At 45.3% G+C, this 22377-nt stretch overlaps 1 protein-coding gene across 1 annotated transcript in view; it reads left to right on the top strand.

Moving 5' to 3' along the window:
* BEST3 (bestrophin 3) overlaps positions 1-21602 on the top strand; it is an 80124-nt gene extending 58522 nt beyond the window's left edge. The window contains exons 11-12 of the mRNA XM_045072892.1: positions 566-717; positions 12097-21602. Coding sequence (XP_044928827.1) covers positions 566-717; positions 12097-13039 — 1095 coding nt within the window. The 3' untranslated portion in view covers positions 13040-21602. The remainder of the gene's footprint in view (positions 1-565; positions 718-12096) is intronic.
* Positions 21603-22377: the final 775 nt, after the last annotated feature.

Here is a 22377-nt window from a genome sequence, read left to right as displayed (position 1 = left end):
CATGCCTCAGTGTGTCAAAGTCAAGAAGAGAAAGCACTATATGGCCCCAGGCTGTGGAGATTTGCTGATATACTTTTCCAAACAAACAAACAAAAAAATCAGGATGCATAAGAAATGATATCAAGTGTAACTATGTTTATGGAATCAACAGAATGGGATATTGAGAATCTTCAACTTCCTGTAATGTCTGGAACTATGAGTTTGCTGTCAGGATAGCCATTAGACAACATGGTAACTCTGAACAAAGAAGAAAAAGGTGTCTCTCCTGCCTCCAGGTAAAACGTTGCTGGCTCCATTCTGGGCTTATGGCTTGATAAACCAAGTCTGGGCAGTTTTATAGCCCCACTTAACCCCCATTGCCAAGGTCAAGTGCTCTTGTGCAGTGAACAACATGCACAACTGTGAAGCAGCCTTGGTTACAGCAAATATAAATGACAGACATTTGTATATTTACTCTTTCAGACTGTTCTATCCTCCTGCAAATCCCATCCACCCACTAGAACTTACTCTCTTTGATTACACAACTCATATCCGAATTACTCTAACAATAAAACAATGATTTTAGGTCTCTCTTTTAGCTGTGGATGAGATGCACATGAGCTTACCTAAGATGAAGAAGGACATTTACTGGGACGATTCTGCTGCTCGACCGCCCTATACACTGGCAGCTGCAGACTACTGCATACCCTCATTTCTGGGGTCAACTGTCGAAATGGGGTAAGTGTACTTTTTTAAATCATCAATATTTGGAAAATACAATATGGTACTGTTCTGATTTTTTATGTCCTAATCTTGAATTTACTTTCATGACAATTCTCAACTATTAATATCTTAGAGGAGTAGCCTTTTCAAATTTTCAGATATAATTAACATGCCCAAGGAAGTCTGAGAGTAAAGAGACTCTAGTTTCTGGTTTAAATGTGATGTGTGTGTAATTGGGGGTAATTTGCACTTCACCTTGTTTTTATACCACAGAAAAATTTCCAATAGTTATGAAACCATCTTCTTTTTTTCCCCCTTCCAATTTGAAAAGTAGTTTAATCATTCAATTATATAGTCATTTAATTATGACTATCATAATTAAATGTGTTTGTTTGTAACAAGTATTAACTAAGCATATACCATGTGCAGGCACTGCATTAGACTACATGGAGCAAGCAAATCTTAAGGAATGTGATAAGTTTTATCAAAAGTTTTCTCTAGGATTTTAATTCAACTATGTTGACAAGTCAGTCTCTGTTCTACGGTTTTAACTTAACAATCTGTCCCTCTGTACTTAGCTTTAAATAAATGGGCTGAGACCTGAACTAAATCATGCACAGTTCTTGAATAATTTTATTAAATCTGATAATGTATATGACTTTGGAGAAATGTGTGAATGTGGGGGAAGTTTAAGTATATTTGCTGAAAGCAGATGCCACAGTTTCCAAGTAACTTAAAGAGAAGACTATGGACAAATTTAGAAAAATAAGAAGAACCCCTCTAAAAAATTGTAGAGAAGACAAAAACTTTTGTAGGCTTTTTCTTATAACTTTGGGCAAAACTGTGTTTGCCTTTCTTTAAGGCCAGCTCTCAGATTTGTGAGGCGAGTTCGTGTCCTGTCGTTGCCACCTGGGACCTTCTGTCTTCTCCCCCACCATGTTCAGTCCTCCTCTTTCCCTACCATCAGGATATCTAGTTTCCACCCTATTCCTACAGCCCTATTCCTACAAGGCTTTACCCTGGGCCAAATGTCTCTTAATCCTAACAATTGATAGTTTGTGGCATCCCTCCCCTAAAGGAGCCACTGAGGCTGAAAGCCTTCTAAGATCCAAAGGGAAAGATGAAAAAGGAGAATTTTAGGAATTGTGGCAAATAATGAGATGATTTAGGAGCCAGGAGAATTGCCTTGTTGTCCTCAAAGCACACCTTAGAGAAGGTTCCAGGCTAGACTTTCCTCTGCTTCTAGAAGGCCTGCTGAGGCCCAGACTCTCCTGCCCAGGGCTTCCTCCAGCCTGGGTGTTCAATCCTCCCCCAGCGGGCTGCTCAGGCTCCATGAAGAGTCATTCCCTGTGGTTTTCACTTCTCAGCATTTTGTCACTCATTCTGCAGGGACAGTTTCATGGACTTTGAAATCCTTCTCAGTTTTGGAAAAATAATAGTTGTTTTCCTGTGAGTTTGTTTTTGGACAACTCAGTAGGCTTTAACATTTCCCTCCATTCCCATCACTGATGAATACAAAGTGTTCAAAGATCTAACTTATAAAGAAAAGAAACCAGCACATTTGATAGGGTCAGAGAATCAGTCGCAGTGATGGTTTTTGGCCCTTGGGTTCCATTGCTGTGGTCCAATAAGTTGTTTGTGCAGGATGGTTAAAATGATTTTTTTTTGGTCTCAAGATTTTTATCTTGATCTGCACATTCATCCCAATGGTCATAATTTTACATTCTCATGTGAATGTCCATGTTCCTTAGAAAGCATTAAAATATATATTTCCCCTATTTCTAAATATAGAAACTCAGAATTAAGGATTTACAAGACCTCAAAGAAAATACCCCAAACAATTATTGAGAAGATTAAATGAGATTGTAAACATAAAAACACTCTAGATATGACCACGGAACATTGTCAGTATCGACCTGTGTGAATCTCTTATTTGTGGATGTCAAAGTGAGGCACAGAAAGATTAAACAAGTCTAAGCTATTATTTGTATTAAACTAGTTCTGGGAAATGTAGAACAGAAAATAAAATGCTTCAGAGAAAACTAGGAGATATGATATTTAAGAATGCAGCTAAGTTTTTAGCTGTCAGAGAGCATTCCTGCAATTAAGACAGGCTGTTTGCTAGCATGATGGGAACAGGCTCAGGCAAAGGCCAGAATCTATTAAGGGAGGCATTTAACCGGACTCCTCTAGCACCAATTAGTCAAAGAAACAATTAGGTAAAAGCTCAATTGGTCTTGATTCTCTGCATGAATGGGGACCATTCCAGGGGATCCTCACAACCCAGGAACGTAACTACAAGAATGCAGGCTTTTGGAGAATTCACAGAAATGCCCTCTTTGATCCATCACTGTTGATTCCTTCCAGGACTGTGCTCTTGTCTAAGGACCGTGCAACTTGTCTAAGTTGTTTCTGGTTGCCTGTGATGGGAAACCAAGTCCAGCTAACTCTAAGCAAAAAAGGGTTTTCTTGAGTCACATCTAGAGACTAGCCTCACTTTGAGCATGGCTGGATCCAGAGACTCAGAGAATGTCACCAGCACTCACTATTGCCCTGTCTCTCTGTTCCCACTTTTCTCTCCACTGACTCAGGTTTCAGGCAGGCTCACCCCTCCTGATGCAAAATCGCAAGATGGCAGCCAGAAGCTTTAGGCCTATGACCTAACTTCTCAGCAAACCCTATAGAGAGAGTACACCTGTTCTCCAACTCTTCAAACTAAAGTACCGAATTCGTTGGCTGGACTTGACTAACACGCCCATTCTTGAACCAATCACTATCAATGGGGAGACATGATGTTTTGATTAGACAAGGCTGGTTCACATGTCCATCTTTGGACCAAGGGATGTGGTCAGCCGTACCCAACCATATGGAGTGGATGTCTTACAAAAATTAGGGTGGTATTACCAGGAAAGGGTGAATGGTTTGCTAGGCTAAGAAAAGCAATAGATGTCCTCTAAAATTACAAAAGATGATTCCCTAAGCATTGCATTGTTCACTCACCGAATACAATGCCAATACCAATAGAGCCATCTGACTGAAGCTCAGGGAAAAGCAAAGGTAAAAGTAAGGATTATTGTAGCCCAGGTGATTTTATTGATGATGATGACCCAGTGAGCCTTTTGCATGAGAATCAAGACCAGGGGACAAAATAGTATAGTTGCAAACATTTCAGACAAGTGTTTGCAGCTTAATGTGCATATAAAATCCTTCCCTGGATGAGTAAGTTTTTTATTTTCTTATTCTATTGAGGATATATGTTCCCAGCAGATTTAACTCAGAAATAAAAGTCCTCTTATCTTTTCATATCAATATTTCACGCTTATGAGCACAATTCCCATGACCCAGAAATTCTAAAAATCAAGGCAATGTCCTTCCATAACTGAGCAAAAGTGCTATCCAGGGGCAACCTGAGAAATTACTCTGCATCATGTTGTCCTTCATATTTGGCACATTGTTCATTTCCACATAAAAAGGAAATTCCTTAGAGACAATTCCTCTCTCCTCTTTATTCAGGAACATGTTCAAAATATTGCCCTATTTTCTACACATTTACCAAATGTACATTAGTGAAATAAAACAAGTTGTCCCCCGTTTTTTATCTCAAGTACAAACTTAAAATATGGTGTTTTTCCTTGTATCTTTGCATACACAACAAAGGCGTCCATTTATTCCAGGCAAAATACACTTTCACGGTCTGGTATATGGTAGGTTTTATGCCAAATGCCTGGCAGAGGCAAAAAACGAAAACCAAAGCAAAACAAATACCTCTGAAGCTCACAGACACAACGAGGAGGAGACTGGTTATAATACAACGTGGTAAACACGGCAATCAAGAAATGCTCACCAAGCCCGGTGAGTCAGACAAAGCTCCTTGGAGCTGAGGAGTGTAAGGTGCATTTTAGGAACAAATTAGGAGCTAGCACAGAGGATAGGAATACGGGGATCCAGCAAAGGGTAAATTCCAAGCCAAGATGAGTAAAAAATAGCAAGGAATCTTAGTATATTTGAAGTAACAGGGTTTTGTTTTTTTTTATTTCAACTTTACTGAAGTATAGTTGACATATAAAGCTATAAGATATTTAAAGTATATATTGCAGGGCTGCCATTTTAATTAATGCATTTGTCATTGTCCTTACCATGGTGACATTATTAACCAAGATAAAAAGAACACCCGCAAACGGTCGTTAAGAAGAGTCGTCCATAAGACCCCCATGAAGAAAACACACCCCAAACCCCAAAAATGCAAATGGGTCTTCTCTGAGTGCTACTAAACACTTACGTCTAAGAAACCAAACTTTATCAAAACAAAACCTAGGATGCTTAAACTTAAGCCAGCATTACTGAAAATAAATTTCTTTAAAAAAAGAAAATAAAAGTAAGAGCCAGGCCTAGCCTACCACAGCTAGTTAGAGGTAGAAGGCTTTTCATATTATAGCACCTAGTCATTCCAAAATCCTTATTCTTTTTTAAGCATTGGAATTATCATTAGTGCAAATTTATAAGTCTCTGAGGAAATGAAAGACCTGAAGTCTCATAACTCCCTTTAATCCTGTCTTAAAAATCAAAACCACCAAGAGTAAAGAAGGAGCAATCCCTTCAAGGCCTTCAAAAAACCCAACTGAAACATCTATCCATAACAGCTGAAGGATTCCCAATCCTGGAGAAGAGGGACTTTAGCTGCTTATGAAATGGATCACACAAGTGTGTACACATGGGGCTGTGCTCGCTCTCAGTGTCCTGCTGATGTAGACACCTGCTCTCAGCCTGGGAACCTTGAACCTCTGGCTGCAGCACCATTTAAAGAACACTGCTTTATTGGGCTTCTAGCCAGGATCCAAATATGTCACCACTTCCTCGCTTTTAGAGTGATCTCAAGGAATGTGTCTATGAAGTCATTTTGAGATGCACTAAGAAAAGAGGAGAAATATACACGTTTGTAAGTTTCTTCTCGTTGGGAGCTGAGGGGTTTATTGAACATTTATTGACTAATTAACTTATCTCTCTTTATTCCAATATGTAGAGATAATATAATTACTTTTTTGCAATTATACATACATATTTAATGTGCACAAAGCATTAGGATTGCACGGTACAGTCAGATGTATTCTTAATGATAGTAGCTCTATCATACCAAAATCTGTATTTAACAAGCAAATTATTAGATTGTGTTAAATATACTTCTAGATGGGTGTTTTGGGCAGTAATCCTCTCTTAGCTAACTATATTAAAATATTTTAGCTTTATAAAAAAAAAAACACAGGCTGATGTATACTATTGCATGCTTGGTTATAAACCACCCAAAATATCTCAATTTCTAAATCACTAACTTCAACAAAAAGGTATTCTTGGAACATTGATTTTCACTTAATGTACCAGAAAGGGTGGAGAGACGGAACCTCCCAAGGAGATGGCATTAAGTTGGTAATTTTAGAACTTTCTCAGCGATTCTTCCATATGCCAACATGGCTTCACCATTGGCACTCAGTTTTCACCTTTTTAAAGATATAAGAGGTATAGATGACTTAATTTCTGTTTCTAGCAAAACTCTTGTAGACTACAATGGTGTGGAAATGTGGGGGACCATAAGTGAACCCCCATGTTGGACCACAATTTATTTTTGTGTCACTCCATGGAGGCCAAGTGAGCATAACCAGAGTGGTAACAGAAGGCTAGATATGCCTGTTCTTTTGCCAGATTTGCCATAATCTTTGGTTCAAACTAGCAAGGAGGCAAGAGAAAGGTAGAGGGAAGGTTGCCAGCTCCGCGTGCATCTCACTGGGCTCAGCAAACCTCCCGTGATGTGCCACTGCTAGAAACTGGTCTCCAGCAAGGGAGTAGGGGGAATGCTGGTTGAATGCAGCCTTCTATCTGCTGGATTTTCCTCACAGTGGATTTTCCCCACACCTCCCAGCACAGAATGAGAGTTACCTTTCCCATCTCATAAATCCTGGGCTACCGCTTTGACAAGATTCTGCAGTGCAGAAGGTTATAAATAACAACCTTCACCTCTAATGGGTTTGAAAAGTGCATTTTGCTTTGCTGTGAATAAATGCTCCTCCACATGTGCTCCTGCTGCTCTGATAGATTTTCAGGCAAATTATCATCTCCCTCCAAGGCAGCTGCCTGACTTTGAGTAACACCAGCAATTTGAACACAATAAATCTGATGTGAGAAGTAGAACTCATCATATTAAATATGAGTTTCCTAAATTCTTTATTAAAACTCTGTTAAAATGACCTAAATTAATTGAATTTAAGTTGTCAAAATACCACTTAAAATGTGGTGCAACAAGAAAAAAAAATGGCGACCATGTGAGGGGATGATGTTGGCTAACCTTTTTGTGGCAAACATTCCACAATACACACGTGTATCAAATCATCACATCATACACATTAAACTTCAGAATATTCTATGTCAGTTATATATTAATAAATCTGGGGGCTGATTTAAAAAACAAAAACAAAAACAAAAAAACGTGGCCCAGACTAAAAAAGGCAAGCATCATCTACTTTTACCCTTCAATCTTTTGAAGCTCTATATTTACCTATCATTCACGTGAGAAAGGTTTGTAAAAAGTTTGCTCCAAAAAAAAGTTTGCTCCAAAAAAAAAAATGCACTAAATCTCTCAAGTCATTAGAGCTGTTTTGGTCTTGCCATATCAGACACAGCCCAAGAATTCTGAAAGTCGCCGCCATCTCCAGCAGTCCTGTCCCCTGCCTCTTATTATGGCAACAGGAGGTGACCAGTGTTCTTCAGCGCCCTGACCAGCTCAAGCAGCTTCTCAAGAGCCCTTAATTAAATCACTGCTGCTCAGACCCTCAGATATCTGTCACTGGAAAGGGAGACTGTGGGGCTGATGGTGTTGTGGGTGTTCAACAGATATCTTGAAAATGTGGATTGTTGATCTTTTTTAACAGCTGAGATTGAAATAAGAACACATCCAATCCTGGCGCCAGTGTGACCTGTAGAAATAGTGCATGCTCTCCCTCCTTGGCTCGGCTAGCTCCAACTAGCCTGACTGGCTTAACAGAACCTAGTCTCTGTCCCCCACTTCCTCTTCTCCACCCCTTCGAAAAGAGCCCAGTACTTGGCACGACCTTCCTTAATATCATTTCTTCCGTATTGATGATTTACATTGCGTAGTCGGTATTTACTGCCGGATTGGGCCACGTCTGCCAGTGGCACGAAAACCACCTGATCAGCCCCATCTTCCTTCTCCAGAGGAACCTAGTTTCTCCTGTCCCCATGCTTCCTCTCCATTCTTTCAGTGCCCTCGTCTAAACCATGAAATGACTGTCAGCGTCCTCCCTTCTAAGATGTTCATTGTCAGTGGGCAGCTCTAAGGTGTAGTAACACTTGTAAAATATACTCTGGGAGGAGAAAAGGGAGTAACCTTTGGGCAGACACTATCCTCTCCTCCAACCAGGTGCGAGAAGTCAGCGATGACTTGGAAGTTGCCTCTGACAGTCTGCCAGTCACTGACAGAGTCCTTTTCATGTCGTCTACTCATCAAAGCTTTTCCACATCTATTGCTCCTTTTGAACTCCCAACAGCCTGTGAGGCATGTAGACAAAGTACTGTTGTCCTAGTCTATCGAGTAAGATGTTGAGTCACAGAAAGGTTAAGTGGCTCTCCTCAGGTCACACAGCTGGTTACAGTCAGCCCAGGCGGCAGAAATCCTGGCTCTGTAAGCTCCTGAAATAAATCATTTTCCTCACCACAGAGGCAATACTCAAATTCCATCTTCTGGACACTAATGGCTGCATGGCACTTTCCATGAATGTCCTCTAAGCTCTAATTACCTGCCTATCTAACTCCAAGCAAATTCCAGAACTTAAGACTTTTTTCAGCTGACCTTCTCTAATGTAAAGCAATATAATGTTTCCGCTATCACTGTTTTGAGGCATTTTTAAGTGGTGTTATATTTGGGCCTCAGGATTGTACTAACGTTTATACAAAAGGGACACTTCAAAAACCAAATAAGGAGGAGAAGAAAGTCTAAAAGTCTAAAAGGACCTAAAAGGTACATCCAAGCCTCCCCAACTGAGAAATGAAAAACCTTTAATGTTTTCCATTCCGTGTACTCAAAGCTTTAAACCCTTTTGTTCTCAGACCATGGTTTCTGCCATCATATTGGGAACCATGACTGTGGGAGAAAGGAGATGGGGGTGAGACATTCACACATGGAAACACTTGGAGGAAAGGTCGTTAGGTACACCTGCTAGGGAGTCTCAGTTTATGTTCTGGACTGAACATAAACACCAGGAAGGCCTCCTTCACCACATCAGTTACCCAGATCCTGGCTGCCAAGTGTTCCTCCAAGGACCCCCTATTGGGTCCTCCAGACTAACAGCATGGAAAGTTCCTGTGTCATGTTTCTCATCCAAAGCATTTCTGGATGACCATACTCATCAGTGTTGCTTTCCATGTAGTTTTCCAGCTCACACACTACAACCAAACAGCACATGGCTACTCATGCCCTCCATCCACAAAGACAGTCCAGAACCACCCACCTCTGCGGTCAGGTCCAAATCCCTCAACCTAGTATGTGAGACTCCATACCACAGTCCAAGGCTATCTTCTCCGCTGTCTGCCTGACACTCTTCTGCTCTTGACACAACTCAGGTATCTCCCATTCCTCATAAACACCCTAGAGTTTCTCCTGTCTCATTTGCTCAAGTCATTTCTTCCACTTGGAATGCTCAGTCCCTTCTCTGCCCATTCGATTCCTACTTGATGTCAAAGCCAGTTTGAAAGCTTACTTGACCTTCAAATGTAGCTATTTATATACAAGCTTCTCCCGCCTTTTAAATGATGTGATACAGTACTTGTGCACCCAATTTATTCATAACCAGTGCTCACATAGATTGAGTCGGGTAAGCGGATAAATCTCATGCGTCCACACCAGTCTCCTGAGGCAAGAAGGTGCAGAGGGATCTCATGGGCAGCCCTGCCGGGTGTCAGTTGATGAATCAGTGCTAATAGAACAAGAGCATTGCCCTTTTGCAGTCTGCGCCTTGCAGCCGCTCTGTTTTTCTCTAACTGGTGACACAGGGCCTTAATCCTCTTGCCCCCATTGAATATACATGTCCCTCACATCAGTGCATCATTAGAAAATTGTGTCCTTTTAGGGCTTACAAAGTTTTGAAGTACTGATGGTACAGCCGGGTTTCTTGGAAGATACTATCGTTCTTACAGGATTGTGTGGTTCAGGAGGACTCAATGAAGAAAAGTCCCCAATAAAAAGTAAAGACCCCAAATGGAGGACAGAGGCTCACCCTATTGAGGGAGCCCGCCAGCTCCGCCTCAGATTCCCAGCGTGGTCATTTTAGTGAAGGATCGCACTGTCCCTCCTTGGGTGCCCTGTGTAACCAAGTGCCCTCCTGAAATGTGACTGCAGATCTGACCTCAGGAAATCCAAGGAGAGGACGGCGGCCAGGCCGCTGAGGCATGAGTCTGCGTTTCTGGAGTCCGTGTGTAAGAGAATCAGAGCCAGGCACAGCCCCGGGGGCGGGGGGGAGCGGGGGCGGGGCAGAGGCTATCCGGTAGCCGAGAGCCCTGCTGGGGCTTTAGAAGAACAGCACGAGGTTGTAACCGGACGCCGTCCCGGGACATTCAGCTGGTTAATCATCTCACTCAGCCATCTTTTATTCATAAACACGGAGCGACGACGTTCTCTCTGCTGCTCACTGTGCCCTTTCAGGTTACACCCGTTTTGTGCTGCTCCAACTTTACCCTCTGGGTCACAGAAAGTGCACCTGGCCTTGTGCAGGCATCTCGTCCCCACCGACAGTCACACGGATAGCCTCACGAATCCTGGACCGGGTCAGCGGAGCATGGGTGCTCCCAGAGCCAGTGCGAGCATGTGTGGTTTCAGGCTGAGGATTAACTTTGAACGGTCAGTAAGACCGTATGTGCACCATGTACGGGGAGGCGGGACTTGGCCTAACTACCGCATAGTTTTCACTCCTATCCCAATTACCCATTTTATTTCAGCCTTGAAGGAGAAGATTCAAAAGGATAGGGTTATTTGTTTTACGTCCCAAATGTTGAAAATGCAACATTACCCAATCAATCAAACTTCAGCTGCTCAGAGCCCGGCCGCATGGCCAGGCCACACGCCACACACCACCCCTCCTCTGTGGCTATGCTCTTGCCACAGTGTTCACATTACTTCTTTCTTAACCCTCGGTGAGCAGACCAGGGATGGTAACAAATTACCTGTGGGCAAGGACTGTTTTACTCATTAATCTGCATCGCCCCCGGCCACTCCCAGGCCTACCTTAACACTTGACCCCCCTGAAGCAGACTCTATATAATAAAGGGATTAAGAACAAAGGCTTTGAAGTCGGATTTGAGTTCTGCTCCCACAGGCTACATAGCCCTCAGGAATCTCTCTGGGCCTCAGTTTCTTCATCTGTTAAGTGAGAATCATAATAGTACCAGCTCACACAATGAACATGGTAATTAAGTGAATTAATGAAAGGAGGTACTTAAATAAATGTAAATGTCAGCTGTGTTTTGCAGGATCTTGCATTTAGCTATGATCCATTGTTTTGGGGGGTTCACGCACGTTAGTTCATGGCCTTAGTTCACTTGTAAAAAGGCTGAAGGAATGCACATTGTATCCTTTTTTTTTTTTTAAAGATTTTATTTATTTATTTGACAGAGAGAAATCACAAGTAGATGGAGAGGCAGGCAGAGAGAGAGGGGGAAGCAGGCTCTCTGCTGAGCAGAGAGCCCGATGCGGGACTCGATCCCAGGACTCTGAGATCATGACCTGAGCCGAAGGCAGCGGCTTAACCCACTAAGCCACTCAGGTGCCCCACATTGTATCCTTTTTTTGATTAATGTTCAGATCTCTAAATTAGTGATTTTCAAAAGAATGGTCTGGGAAGTGCTGGGAATCCCTAAAAACTAGGATCTCCCCACAAGACCCAAGTCCTTAAGGTCAAAACTATTTTTCTAACAACACTAAAATGTTATTTACCTTTTTCACTCTCATTCTTTCCTGAGTGTGCAGTGGAATTTTCCAGAGGCTCCATGCTACGTGATGATGTCATCACTTAACAGTTAATGGAATGCGTGCTTGCACATTCTTGTATGTGTGGGTTTTATTTTTTATATTCCTCAGTTATTTCTGATGCAGTAAATAGCAATAGCCATAACCCACATAAACAAATCTCTTTGGGGTATTCAATAGTGCTTCAGAGTTTAAAAAGGTCCTGGGACCAAAAGTTCTGAGAATCTCTGCTAGACTCTCTCAGGTTAAAATCCCCTCCATTTCCAGATCTGGAATGCAAACATTCCAGACTCTCCTTAATTCTGAGACACCTCCCGGAGGGTTGGGGTCCCAAAGCCGAGTTGCCTGCATTGTGTCGTTATATGTTTCAGACTGTCCGGATCCGACTTCCCTGGCGAGGACTGGCTGTGGAATTACGAGAAGCACGGCCACCGCCATTCCATGATTAGGAGAGTCAAGAGATTCCTGAGCGCCCACGAACACCCCTCCAGCCCCCAGAGAAGAAGCTACAGCCGGCAGGCCAGTGACAGCTCCATGTTCTTTCCCCAAGCGGTGAATGTCAGCCCAGCCAGGGATCTGTTGGATGTACCCTCCAGAAGCTACCACCGTGTCCCAGGCACCCCGAACCAGACCTGCTCCCCAGAGGGGAGCATCAAGATGTACTCCAGCCTGGGGGAGCTGTCCACCATCAGGGAGACCAGCCGGACGAGCACTTTGCAAAGCCTGAGTCCACAGTCCAGTGTGAGGGTCTCCCCCACCAAAATGCCGCAGGTGCCTGAGGTACTGATCACAGTGGCCGAGGCATCAGTGCCTGCGTCCGATGGCTCCATGGCCTCCATCCAGAGTGCAGAGTTTACTGGGGTGGAGCCAAGCGGGACTGGACAACAGAAAGTCCCTGTGGGATTGATTCCTTGCCCCTCAGAGAAAAGGACACCTCCGAGGGACCCCAGTCCCCAGACTAGTTCTGCCAAAGATGAAAGAAATGTCCCCACATTTGTCTCTGGGAAAGACCCTAATGATGACAAGTTCTTGAAAAGGTGGAGCCTCCCGGGGTTCCTGGAGTCCAACTACACCTCCCCAGTGGACCTCCGCCCAGATCCCATGAGCCCTGAGCCCACTCTCTTACCTGACACAGAAACATCTTCAGAGACCAGTGGAATCAACATTGTGGCTGGCTCTCGAGCCTCTCCTGATATGCTGTATTTAATGGAAAACCTGGACACCAAGGAAACAGATATAATAGATTTTAACAACGAGACAGCTGAGGAACCACCCAAAGGAAGACCAGAACCTCTAGGACCGGGTTCTAGCTGAGGTTCTTACTTCCAGCATTAGTTCCAAAACATACCTAAGGACTGGTCAACTTTTGAAAAAGCCTTCATACTATATAAGCTACTTAAAACTACAGGGCATTATGATCCTAGTGTCTGAGAACTGAGAAAATCAAATACATTCACATCATCTGTTACAAGGTGACTTTCACAGAAGTCACACAGACCACAGCAACCTATCTTAACCAAACAAGGAATCTTAATAATATATCTATGGCTTATAATTCAGAGATTATGTTACCTTTGGAAAGGATCTTGTAGCCGATAGTCCCCCAGTTTTGCCCCCAGACAGACAAAGTTTGCTCTCCTCCCCACTTTTTCTCTTTTCTTCAACTCCTCAGTCATAAAGAGAGGGATATGGGTCACACAATGCTGCAAAAGCTCCTTCCTAATACGGACTCGTTGAGGCTTTCTAACCATCTCACTACCACGTTCTCGAACTACGATCCCTTCTTGATTCTTAAGCTTCACAGCATTACAACCTCCACCTCCTTTCCATTTCTTTTTCTCTGTTTTCTTTTTATTCTCTCATCCTTTTGTCTTTCCCTTCTACTCTGTCCCACCTTTCAGGTTGTACTATTTTCTGTTGCAAACTCTGCTCCTTACTTTTTGCCCTGGTTTGCAGACGATGAGGCCTTGGCAGCACCTCCCACAGGGCAATCAAAGATGTCCACAAGTCCAACCTGACGCACTCGAGCCTTCCAGTGGAAAGGGCAGGGGGGCTGATGGCAGCCATGGCCATTCTTTCTGTACCCACCCCCTGGTCTTGAACACTGGAGAAATCGGAAGCCAAGAGGACAAGGAATCTCATAAGCAAATGCTTATGGAACCAAAGAATAACAAGGCTTGAGTGTATTTAACACGAACTCTTAAGCTAAAATCCCAGTCATGTCACAACATGGGACCAGTTACTGCGTCTGCCAGGTTGTTTGGCATGAGGTAAGATATTGGAGCTGGGAGGTTAAGGGGGTCCAGGACGGCACGATGGGGACAGGACATTGACCAGTTCCCTCCAAGGAGTTGTTGGGGGCGGCAGTTCGTTGGGGCCTCTGACTTCGTGTGGAGAAGGCCATGTCTTAGGAGTGCTGCTCTCACTATCTCTGTCGTATGGCAAAGCTTGACTACATATGACTTAATAAATAAAATAACCCTGATTGCTACCACATGGTAGCAATGGGTCCACCATGGTACACATGGGTCCAGGCAGCAGCCTGTAAAGTTGACAGAGAATCTCACTAATCCCCACAGGAATTCTATGGGTCAGTATATTAGTCTCTCCATTTTAAAGATGAAGAAAACAGAGTCTTTGGAAAAGCAAAATAGCGTGACTTATAACACACAGCCAGAAAGGGGTAGAGCTCAGATTCAAACCCAGGTTTACCTGACTCAAGAGCCCACCCTCTTAACCTGGGCGCGTCCTCACTGTGTCAAGCCATGTGTGAGGCCCTGAATCAGCCAGCCGTGCGCCCACAGTTCTGGAGGATGCCCCAAGGAAGCCATGCTCAAACTCCTCTAGCCTTGGCAGGCCCTCTGTCTGGGTGCTTCCTGCTTGAGTCTACCTGGTCTTTTTTTTTTTTTTTTTAAGACTTTATTTATTTGAGAGAGAATGAGAGTGGGGGATGGGCAGAGGGAGAGGGAGAGAATCGCAAGCAGACTTCAAACTCAGCGTGGAGCCTAATGCAGGGCTTGATCCCATGACCCTGAGACCATGCCCTGAGCCACTCACGCGGCTCATGAGACACTCAACTGACTGAGCCTTCCGGGTGCTCCTACCCGGTCTTTTATATACGCATACAGGAGGGCATTGCTCCCACTTTGAGCCCAGCCATCATCCGCTTCATTTTTCTGACAGAAGAAAGCAGTCAGAACCCTTCTCCCCAACCACTCCCAACATGTAATGTTATAATTAGCACATTTTTACAAGACCCTGCATCCAACTGGGCCACCCAAGCTGCATGACAGCAGTGACATTTACTTTAACTGGATTTTCTCCAAAGACTGAAAGGAAATAATATTGGGAGAAATACTATACATCGACGGTTCTCTATGTGGGTCAAGAGGGTTAGCACCAGGGAAGGGACTGATATTCCCAAAGGGTTGTAAGGGCTATGTGATCAAGCCCCGATATAAACGCAGCTGAGAGCCAGCCCTAACCCTCCCCCAGCCTCTAATTGCTATTTTTTTTTTTTTGGCTATTTCAACTTAAGTTGAAATTCTCTTCTCTTTGGCTTTATCTATTGCTCAAATTCAAACAAGTTTCTACCTAGCTGCTTTCAAAATATAAGCAATTTTTGTTCATATATCCAAGGTGATAAATGACACACAAACAGAATGTATGACTCCAGGTGTCCACTCTTCTGGACTAGGGAAGTGTTCATTCATCTCTGCTTCCATCCATCACTTACGCACCTTTGTCCAGAGAACTATTTAATTTCCTCAGTACTTCATCAGACTCTGAGGGGGCCTCCTGTTTCCTCCTTGCACTGAAAGCTGAATAATGACTCATTCAATGAGCCCATGTGGTTGAATTCAGCAATAAATTCAAGCTAGCAAATGCCCAGATCAGATGAAGAAATCTCTATTCATTCTAAAATGGGTTTTTACCCAACACAGACCAAAGCTGGAAAAAGAAAAAAAGAATTTCTTCTCTGGTGCCTGATTTCATTGCCTGCGTAGCCCAATTTCTCCTGAGCTCTGGAAACTTCTACCCCCTGCATAAATGGTCACCTGGCCTGCTGGCTTAGTCTTTTTGGCTCGTCCAACCCCTAGAATAGGCTCTCCCATGCATCGGATGCAGTCCTCAAAGCCAGAGAGTGCCACGAGGCCAAGACCCCTTTACCCCCTTCTCTCTCAGCCCACAGGAGCTAGCCATGTCCTGTCCACAAATCAGGGAAGGTAAAGGCCGGTGGAACTTCTTCTCTGTCATCCAAGAGTTCAGGGATGACCCCTGATGCCCCCCACAAAACTAAGAAGGCCGTTCTCTCCCCTCTTTAACTGTCACGTGAACAGCTGGGTTCAGCTAAGCCATGGAAAACACAGTTTAAATGGAATGGAGAAATGTAAAATTGTCCATTTGTTTAAAGACTCCTACATCCTCTTTTTTTTTTTTTTTTAAGATTTTTTATTTGTTTGTCAGAGAGAGAGCACCAGCGAGCACAAGCAGGGTAAGCGGCAGGCCCTCCGCTCAGAGGAGAGCCCAAATGCGGGACTTGATCCCAGGACCCTGGGATCATAACCTGAGCCAAAGGCAGACGCTTCACCGACTGAGCCACCCAGGCATCCCCTCACATGTTCTCATTTTCAGGGCCTTCGCTCTCTAGCTTCTTCTCCAGAGAAATTGATTCAGTCCTCAATCATTTTTCTAAAATCCTCTCACTGTAACATCTACCTTCTGAGAATCCGCTGAGCCCAGGCAGCCATGTGGTGTAATGGAATAAGGAGTACAAAACCGGCCTGTGACTTCTGCCCCTGTAGCTCTATGAACTTGAACGAGCCCCTGTCCTTATGCCTCTCGCAGTCTCATCTGTGAAATGGGCTCTTCTCAGCACCATCTCTCTGGTCCTTGGGAGGGGTTGAGGGGGCTTATGAGAAAAGGCTGGAAGTCCCAGGCAGCAATGTCTTGATGGGCTGGGCTGAACTTGATGACCCCATGATTCTGCAGGAAAAAGGACTTGCCCCTTTCCACTTTGGCCATTTGCTTGTTGAGGTCCCTTTATTCTCAAGGATTCTAATCTCTTTCATTCAAGAAACTTGTCTGTTCTCTTTTGGCTTCATTTTTTTTTTCTTTCCTACACTTCCCAGCATCTCCCCCGTCTTCCTTCTCTCTAGTGTTTTGTCATTCCTTCACTTCTCGCCAGACTTATCACCATGGTGATGAGTGCCTCCCCCACCCAGTCTCTGCACCAATCTCCTCAGCCAAAATGTGGAACTTGGAACCATTAATTGCTCCTGTTCTTTCCACTATAATTCTACAGAATTTCGCACTCCTGGTTTGAAGTCAGAGGACCGCCTTAGGGCAGCTAATCTCCCCAAACCCGGTTCTTTTTGGAATTAAATCTGGGTATTTTGGAATAAGCACCGCAACTGTAAAAACTCTGAAGCAAGAGCCAAATTCAAATCTGATTCCACCTGCCCTTCCCTCATCAAATCATCACGTACGTGACCCACAACAAACATTTTCTAAAGTGCTGGGTGGGGGGGGAGGGGTATTAACAGTCATAACCAAGGATTTTCTTCATTTCATCTTATCGTACTATCTCACAGAGATCCTCAGTCCTTTCACATGCATTCTGTTTTTCTTAGTTCTACCAACCCTAATTTGGGGGACAGTTTTCCCACCAAAAAGGCCACTGAGTCAAAAGAACCAATTTGAGAATGCCCGCCTTGTCCTCCTATTGCAAATCCTAGAGAATCCAGAAGGATCCCAACCCACTGGCACACTGGCACCCACTCTTCCCAGCCTCCTTTCACACCTCTGCGGGGCACACGCCTGTGGTTAATGCAAACAGGAAACAAAGGCACCGACCCGGGAACGCAGCGGCCCAAGAACCACAGTTGCCCTCATGACTCAGTTAACTCGGACCGAGGGTTTCCGTTTTTGTGCGGTGGTTGCTTTATTTCTGAATTAATTCAGGAAATGGGCCCCAACCTTTTTGCCACAGGTAGATGTGGCTGGATGGTTACCTGGACCCATCTTCTCGGAGCTTCTGGTTTTAGACTTTTACCGAATAGAGTCAGCAAACAGATTGCGGCATCTTATACCCTGAAACAAGGAAGAACATTTCTCAAACAGATCGTGTACAGAAATGCCGGTGTGTGTAAGCTAGTGGTTCTCCACTGGAGGTGATTTTGTCCCCCCGCCCCGGAGGTATTTGACAATCTCTGGAGATGTTTGGGGTTGTCACTCTGGGGGGCGCTACTGGCCAGGGATGTTGCTAAACTAGACATCCTACACTGGACAGGACAGACCACCACAACAGCTAGCCGACCACAAATACCACGGTCGGGAATCCTGACTGGGACCAATAGGAAGGTTAAAATGAGACAACCATTGGGGAGACTAACGAAGAGAGATGAAGAAGAGTGAGGACTAGGGAACAGCAGATGAACTCAGCCACTGGCTGAACTCCAGCAGTGAGTGCCAGCGGCAAGCTGGGCACAACTTCTCCCTGACGCTGAAGGAGCCAACAGGCCAAATCCAGAAAAAGTGGGTACGAACCCAGAGTTTTGCCCTGAGAGAATTCCCTGGATGGCTCTTCACCAGGAAGAGTGGCCAAACGCCATTGCTAGCCTGGCAGTGTGGCTCACAGAATGGGTGGTGACAATATATTCTACCAAACATTACATAAGAACGTGCGCCAATGCACTGCTAGATAATGGAGAGTTTCAGCCTTTGTCTACGTCTCCCTGAGGATCAAACAAATAAGCCATATCTTCTAGAGATATAATTTGGCATTTTACTTTGTATAGAAGGGACATTTTTCAGTAGAGAATTGTTACAATGAGTAGGATATCTACCTCCTCCCCACAGGCCAAGCGACATCATGGATTTCCCAGCGTTCCCAGGAGAATAACATCAGAGACTTAGCGTCGTCCTGGATGATGTCACCAGCCTTTTATTATGACTATTATTCACAGTCACTCATGAAGCAACTGCTGTGTCAACCGCGAAGCTGGGCGGGTGGAAGTGGGTGGGAGTTAGGCCCTCCGACTCTCACATCATCTGTCCTTCTCTTCCTGTTTGTATGTTTGTTTCATCCCCAATCCTGCTCACCTCTGAACTATTTTAATTTGTTTAATGTAAAGCCCTTTGTTTGCAAATGTTCTTACACAACCTCCATCTGGGTGCAAGTTTTAACTTAGGTGAATATTTTTATGTTCTAGGTCTCATCTGTTTCCTCATGTGTTTATTTACTCCCTACAATGTTTTTAAGGTCCCCCCCAAGCGCCCTGTGTACCTCCCATCTGTTGCTTCTAACTCCGGCATCTTCTGAGATGTCTTCTTTCTCACTCATCTATTCCCTGTTGCCTCCCTCCCTTCCACGGTAAGCTCCTCCTCCAAAGGCTTCCGTTACGGCCCCCATGGAGTGCATACCTGGGAGTCACAGTCACTGAGTCACAGAGTCTGGATATACTAACCTGAGTCCCTCCTGCCAGACACGCTCCAGAACCACAGCGCTGGCTGGCCCTCCCCAACCCATGGTTTCTCCCCTCCATCCTCTCCCTGCCCCATGCTCGGCACTACCTATGTTTTGCATTTTTCCAGTCTAACAAGCGTAAAGTGACACCTAATCCTTGTTTAATTGACATTTACCTGCTCATTAAGTATTACTGATCACTGTATGACATTTACCTGATTTACTAATGACGCTAAGCATCCCTTTATATACTTCTTAATTCTTTTGGGACTTCTCTTCTGGATTTCCTTTTCAAATTCTTTGCCCTTTTATTTAAGGCGTTTCTATGTTTTTCTTGTTGACTTTCAGGAGTTCCTTCTATATTCTAGAACAATAGGAGACAGTCTAAAACAATGGTTTTAGACATTGCAACGATCTTTGTAACCCTTTGAGTGTCTATTAAAAGTGTCTGCCTTGTTGTTATTTGTTGACTAGAAATCCTTAATTTTAACATAATCAAGTTCATCAAGGTTTTATTTTGTTTTTAATGCTTTTGCAGTTTTGGATAAGAAATCCTTCTGGCCACCTATGTCAGGATGCTCTCCCACTCTCTTAGATTTTCCTATGAATCTTTACAGTGGTGTGTAGGTGTCCAGTTTTATTTTCCTCCATAGATTGAGGCAGGTCCCCCCATCGCCTCCTGCTAAGTGAGCAGTCTATAAAGTTCCATGTACTTCCTGTAAGACAGATACACTGGTCTGAAGGAAAGTGGCATCTGAAAGAGAAGAAAGATGGGGTATGAACAGGAGAAGAGAAAGCTGAGTTCAACTCCATCAAACTCCAATTCCTCCCCACTAAATACAAACCGTTTCCAAAATGCACCCCCTCCTGTTGTCTTTTGACTAGTGATTTGCCCATTTGAACTCCTGAAGCATGCAAACTCCTGTTATACTCGACCGCATAGAAACCCACGAGATCTAAGCCATGTCCTCCATCAGGCCGAGACCGAACTGTGAGAGCCACGCCTGACGCGCGGGGAGCGCCCGCCTAGGTCTGTGCTGCAAGGATAGCTCAGGCTCCCGCCACGCTCAAAGGCAGGCGGATGGGATCCCAGAGGCGATCCCTGTCCAGCTGGGGACCCGCTGAGGGGCAGATGTTACAGCCGGGACCCGGGGCTTTCCACCGTTGTCTTCACCCTCCTGGAACAGGCTCTCCTCCAAGATGGGTGGATCCGGGGTGTTCACGGAAACCCTCAGCCCGTCCTGAGGCCCACGTGTAAAGCCACAGACCTAGAATTCCTCGAATACTCTGTCTGCTCAACAGAAGCCACATGTCGTCTGTGGTTCTGCTGAAACCCTTCCACTGACTTTCAGCATCCCGGCTCGCGGGCTTCTGGGGAAACAGCCTGATAAAGTGGTCGCTCTGTGAGAGGTTCTCCGTGGTCATTTCCACTCTACCGGTGTTCTCATTAGTGCTGACTTGGGCGCCTCGCCGCTGCATACACTCGCTGCGAGGGGGTCATTACCGAAGGATCGGGGCAGGGGCATACCCGAAGCCCAGCGAAGGGAAAGTGCAAGGGCAGAAGCACTTAAAACAGTTCCACGGTCTGAACCCGAGCTGGATATATGACCTAGGTCCGCAGCGGAAACTGGTGGCCGGTGGCCTGAGTCTGAGTTCCTCCCAGCTCTTGCTTGTCCAGGATTGTCCAGCGGGCCACAGTCTCTGCCACCGCCTACCGCCCTAGCTGGGCCTGCTTCACTTGGTTTGGCCCTGGGGGGTGACCTGAAACGGCTGCTCTTTTACCAAAACATCCGCAGCTCCACGGAGACCTCAACCACCGTGAGCTCCTAATCCGTGCCAAGAGGGAAAGGGGAAGAAGATGGAAAGTTAGTGGTGGCAGGTCCTCGGCCTATGTATTACTATAAACTCCAGCAGCCCCTAGCTACCACCCGCACATGATAAACCTGTACTCCTGACCTGCTTCTCCGGGAGAGCTGGACAGGCTTGGTGTTCTCCCTGGCTCACTGACAGGGCAAATCATTCTGGACGCAGGGACTCTGGCACTAGCTGGCCACGCCTGACCAGGCTCCGTTGGCAGCAGGCCCTGCACGGATGTCAGATCCAGACAACCCAGGAACAGCATGTCATTTGTGTGTCGTTCCCACTGGAGAAACTCTAGCTGCTGTTCATAGTAGCCGGCGGGCTGGCTGTCTCTTGCCATGGGGAGGGAGGGGCTGCCTGGAGCCCTCCTGCTATTTCCAGCCATTGACCTCAGTCTGAGGTCAGCTCCCGAGCCAGTGGTGTGGAACACGGGGTAACAGGGGCAGCTCCGCAGAGAGGGCGGATAAAATGATATGTAATTTCTAAAGATTTGTATGTATTCATTTGACAAAGAGAACCTGCACACAAGCAGGCAGAGCAGCAGGCAGAGGGCAAGGGAGAAGCAGGCTCCCCACTGGGCAGACAGCCTGGCCTGGAGCTCCATCCCAGGACCCTGGGATCATGACCTGAGCCAAAGGCAGATTCTCAACTGACTGAGCCACCCAGGCACACCAAGGATATCTAATTTTTTTTTTTTAACTTTTAAAAGCTAAGTTCACCCCTGTAAGGAAAAAGGCAGTCTCCCTACTAGTAGAAGAATAAACAATGAGGCCCTAGTTGGTAAGCCCTGGTGGTGTGGGGAAGAAACCTCTAACAGCCATAAGGATCCTTCCTCAGAACATACTACAAGGGACGCTCAGAGAGCTTGTGGGAGGCCCTGCGGAGATGGAGAACAATGAGGAAGAAGCCCAGCATCAGATTGGAAAGGAGCCTCTCCCTCTGTCCCGTCAACATTTAGGGTTGGAGTCTGCCCCCCACCCAGCCACCAGGGGGGTTCTCTGCAGCTGCCTGACCTCTGTTACTTGAGGCCACCCCTGTGCATGGCTTTTGCAAACCCCACTCTGCTGTTAGCCCACCAAGCAGGCAGTGCCATTCTGTTGCAAACGACACTGCGAAGATCCACAGGGAGACCTGCAATCCGCTGGCATCCAAGCACATCCCTCAGGGACTCCAGGACCCCCAGTGAGCAGATGGGAGTCATGTGGGCACCCAGCTCCGCAACCCAGTGCTCGCCCCTTTCCCCTGTCAGTGTCAGCAGACACACCCGCTCCTGTGGATCCCCAGGGAAGGTGATGGGAGACAAATACGTGGTCTTCCGCAGGGC

This window comes from Mustela putorius, unplaced genomic scaffold (assembly GCF_011764305.1).
Source record: "Mustela putorius furo isolate JIRA1106 unplaced genomic scaffold, ASM1176430v1.1 tig00537227_pilon_pilon_pilon, whole genome shotgun sequence".
Lineage (NCBI taxonomy): Eukaryota > Metazoa > Chordata > Mammalia > Carnivora > Mustelidae > Mustela > Mustela putorius.
This window is presented reverse-complemented; position numbering and strand designations above follow the sequence as displayed.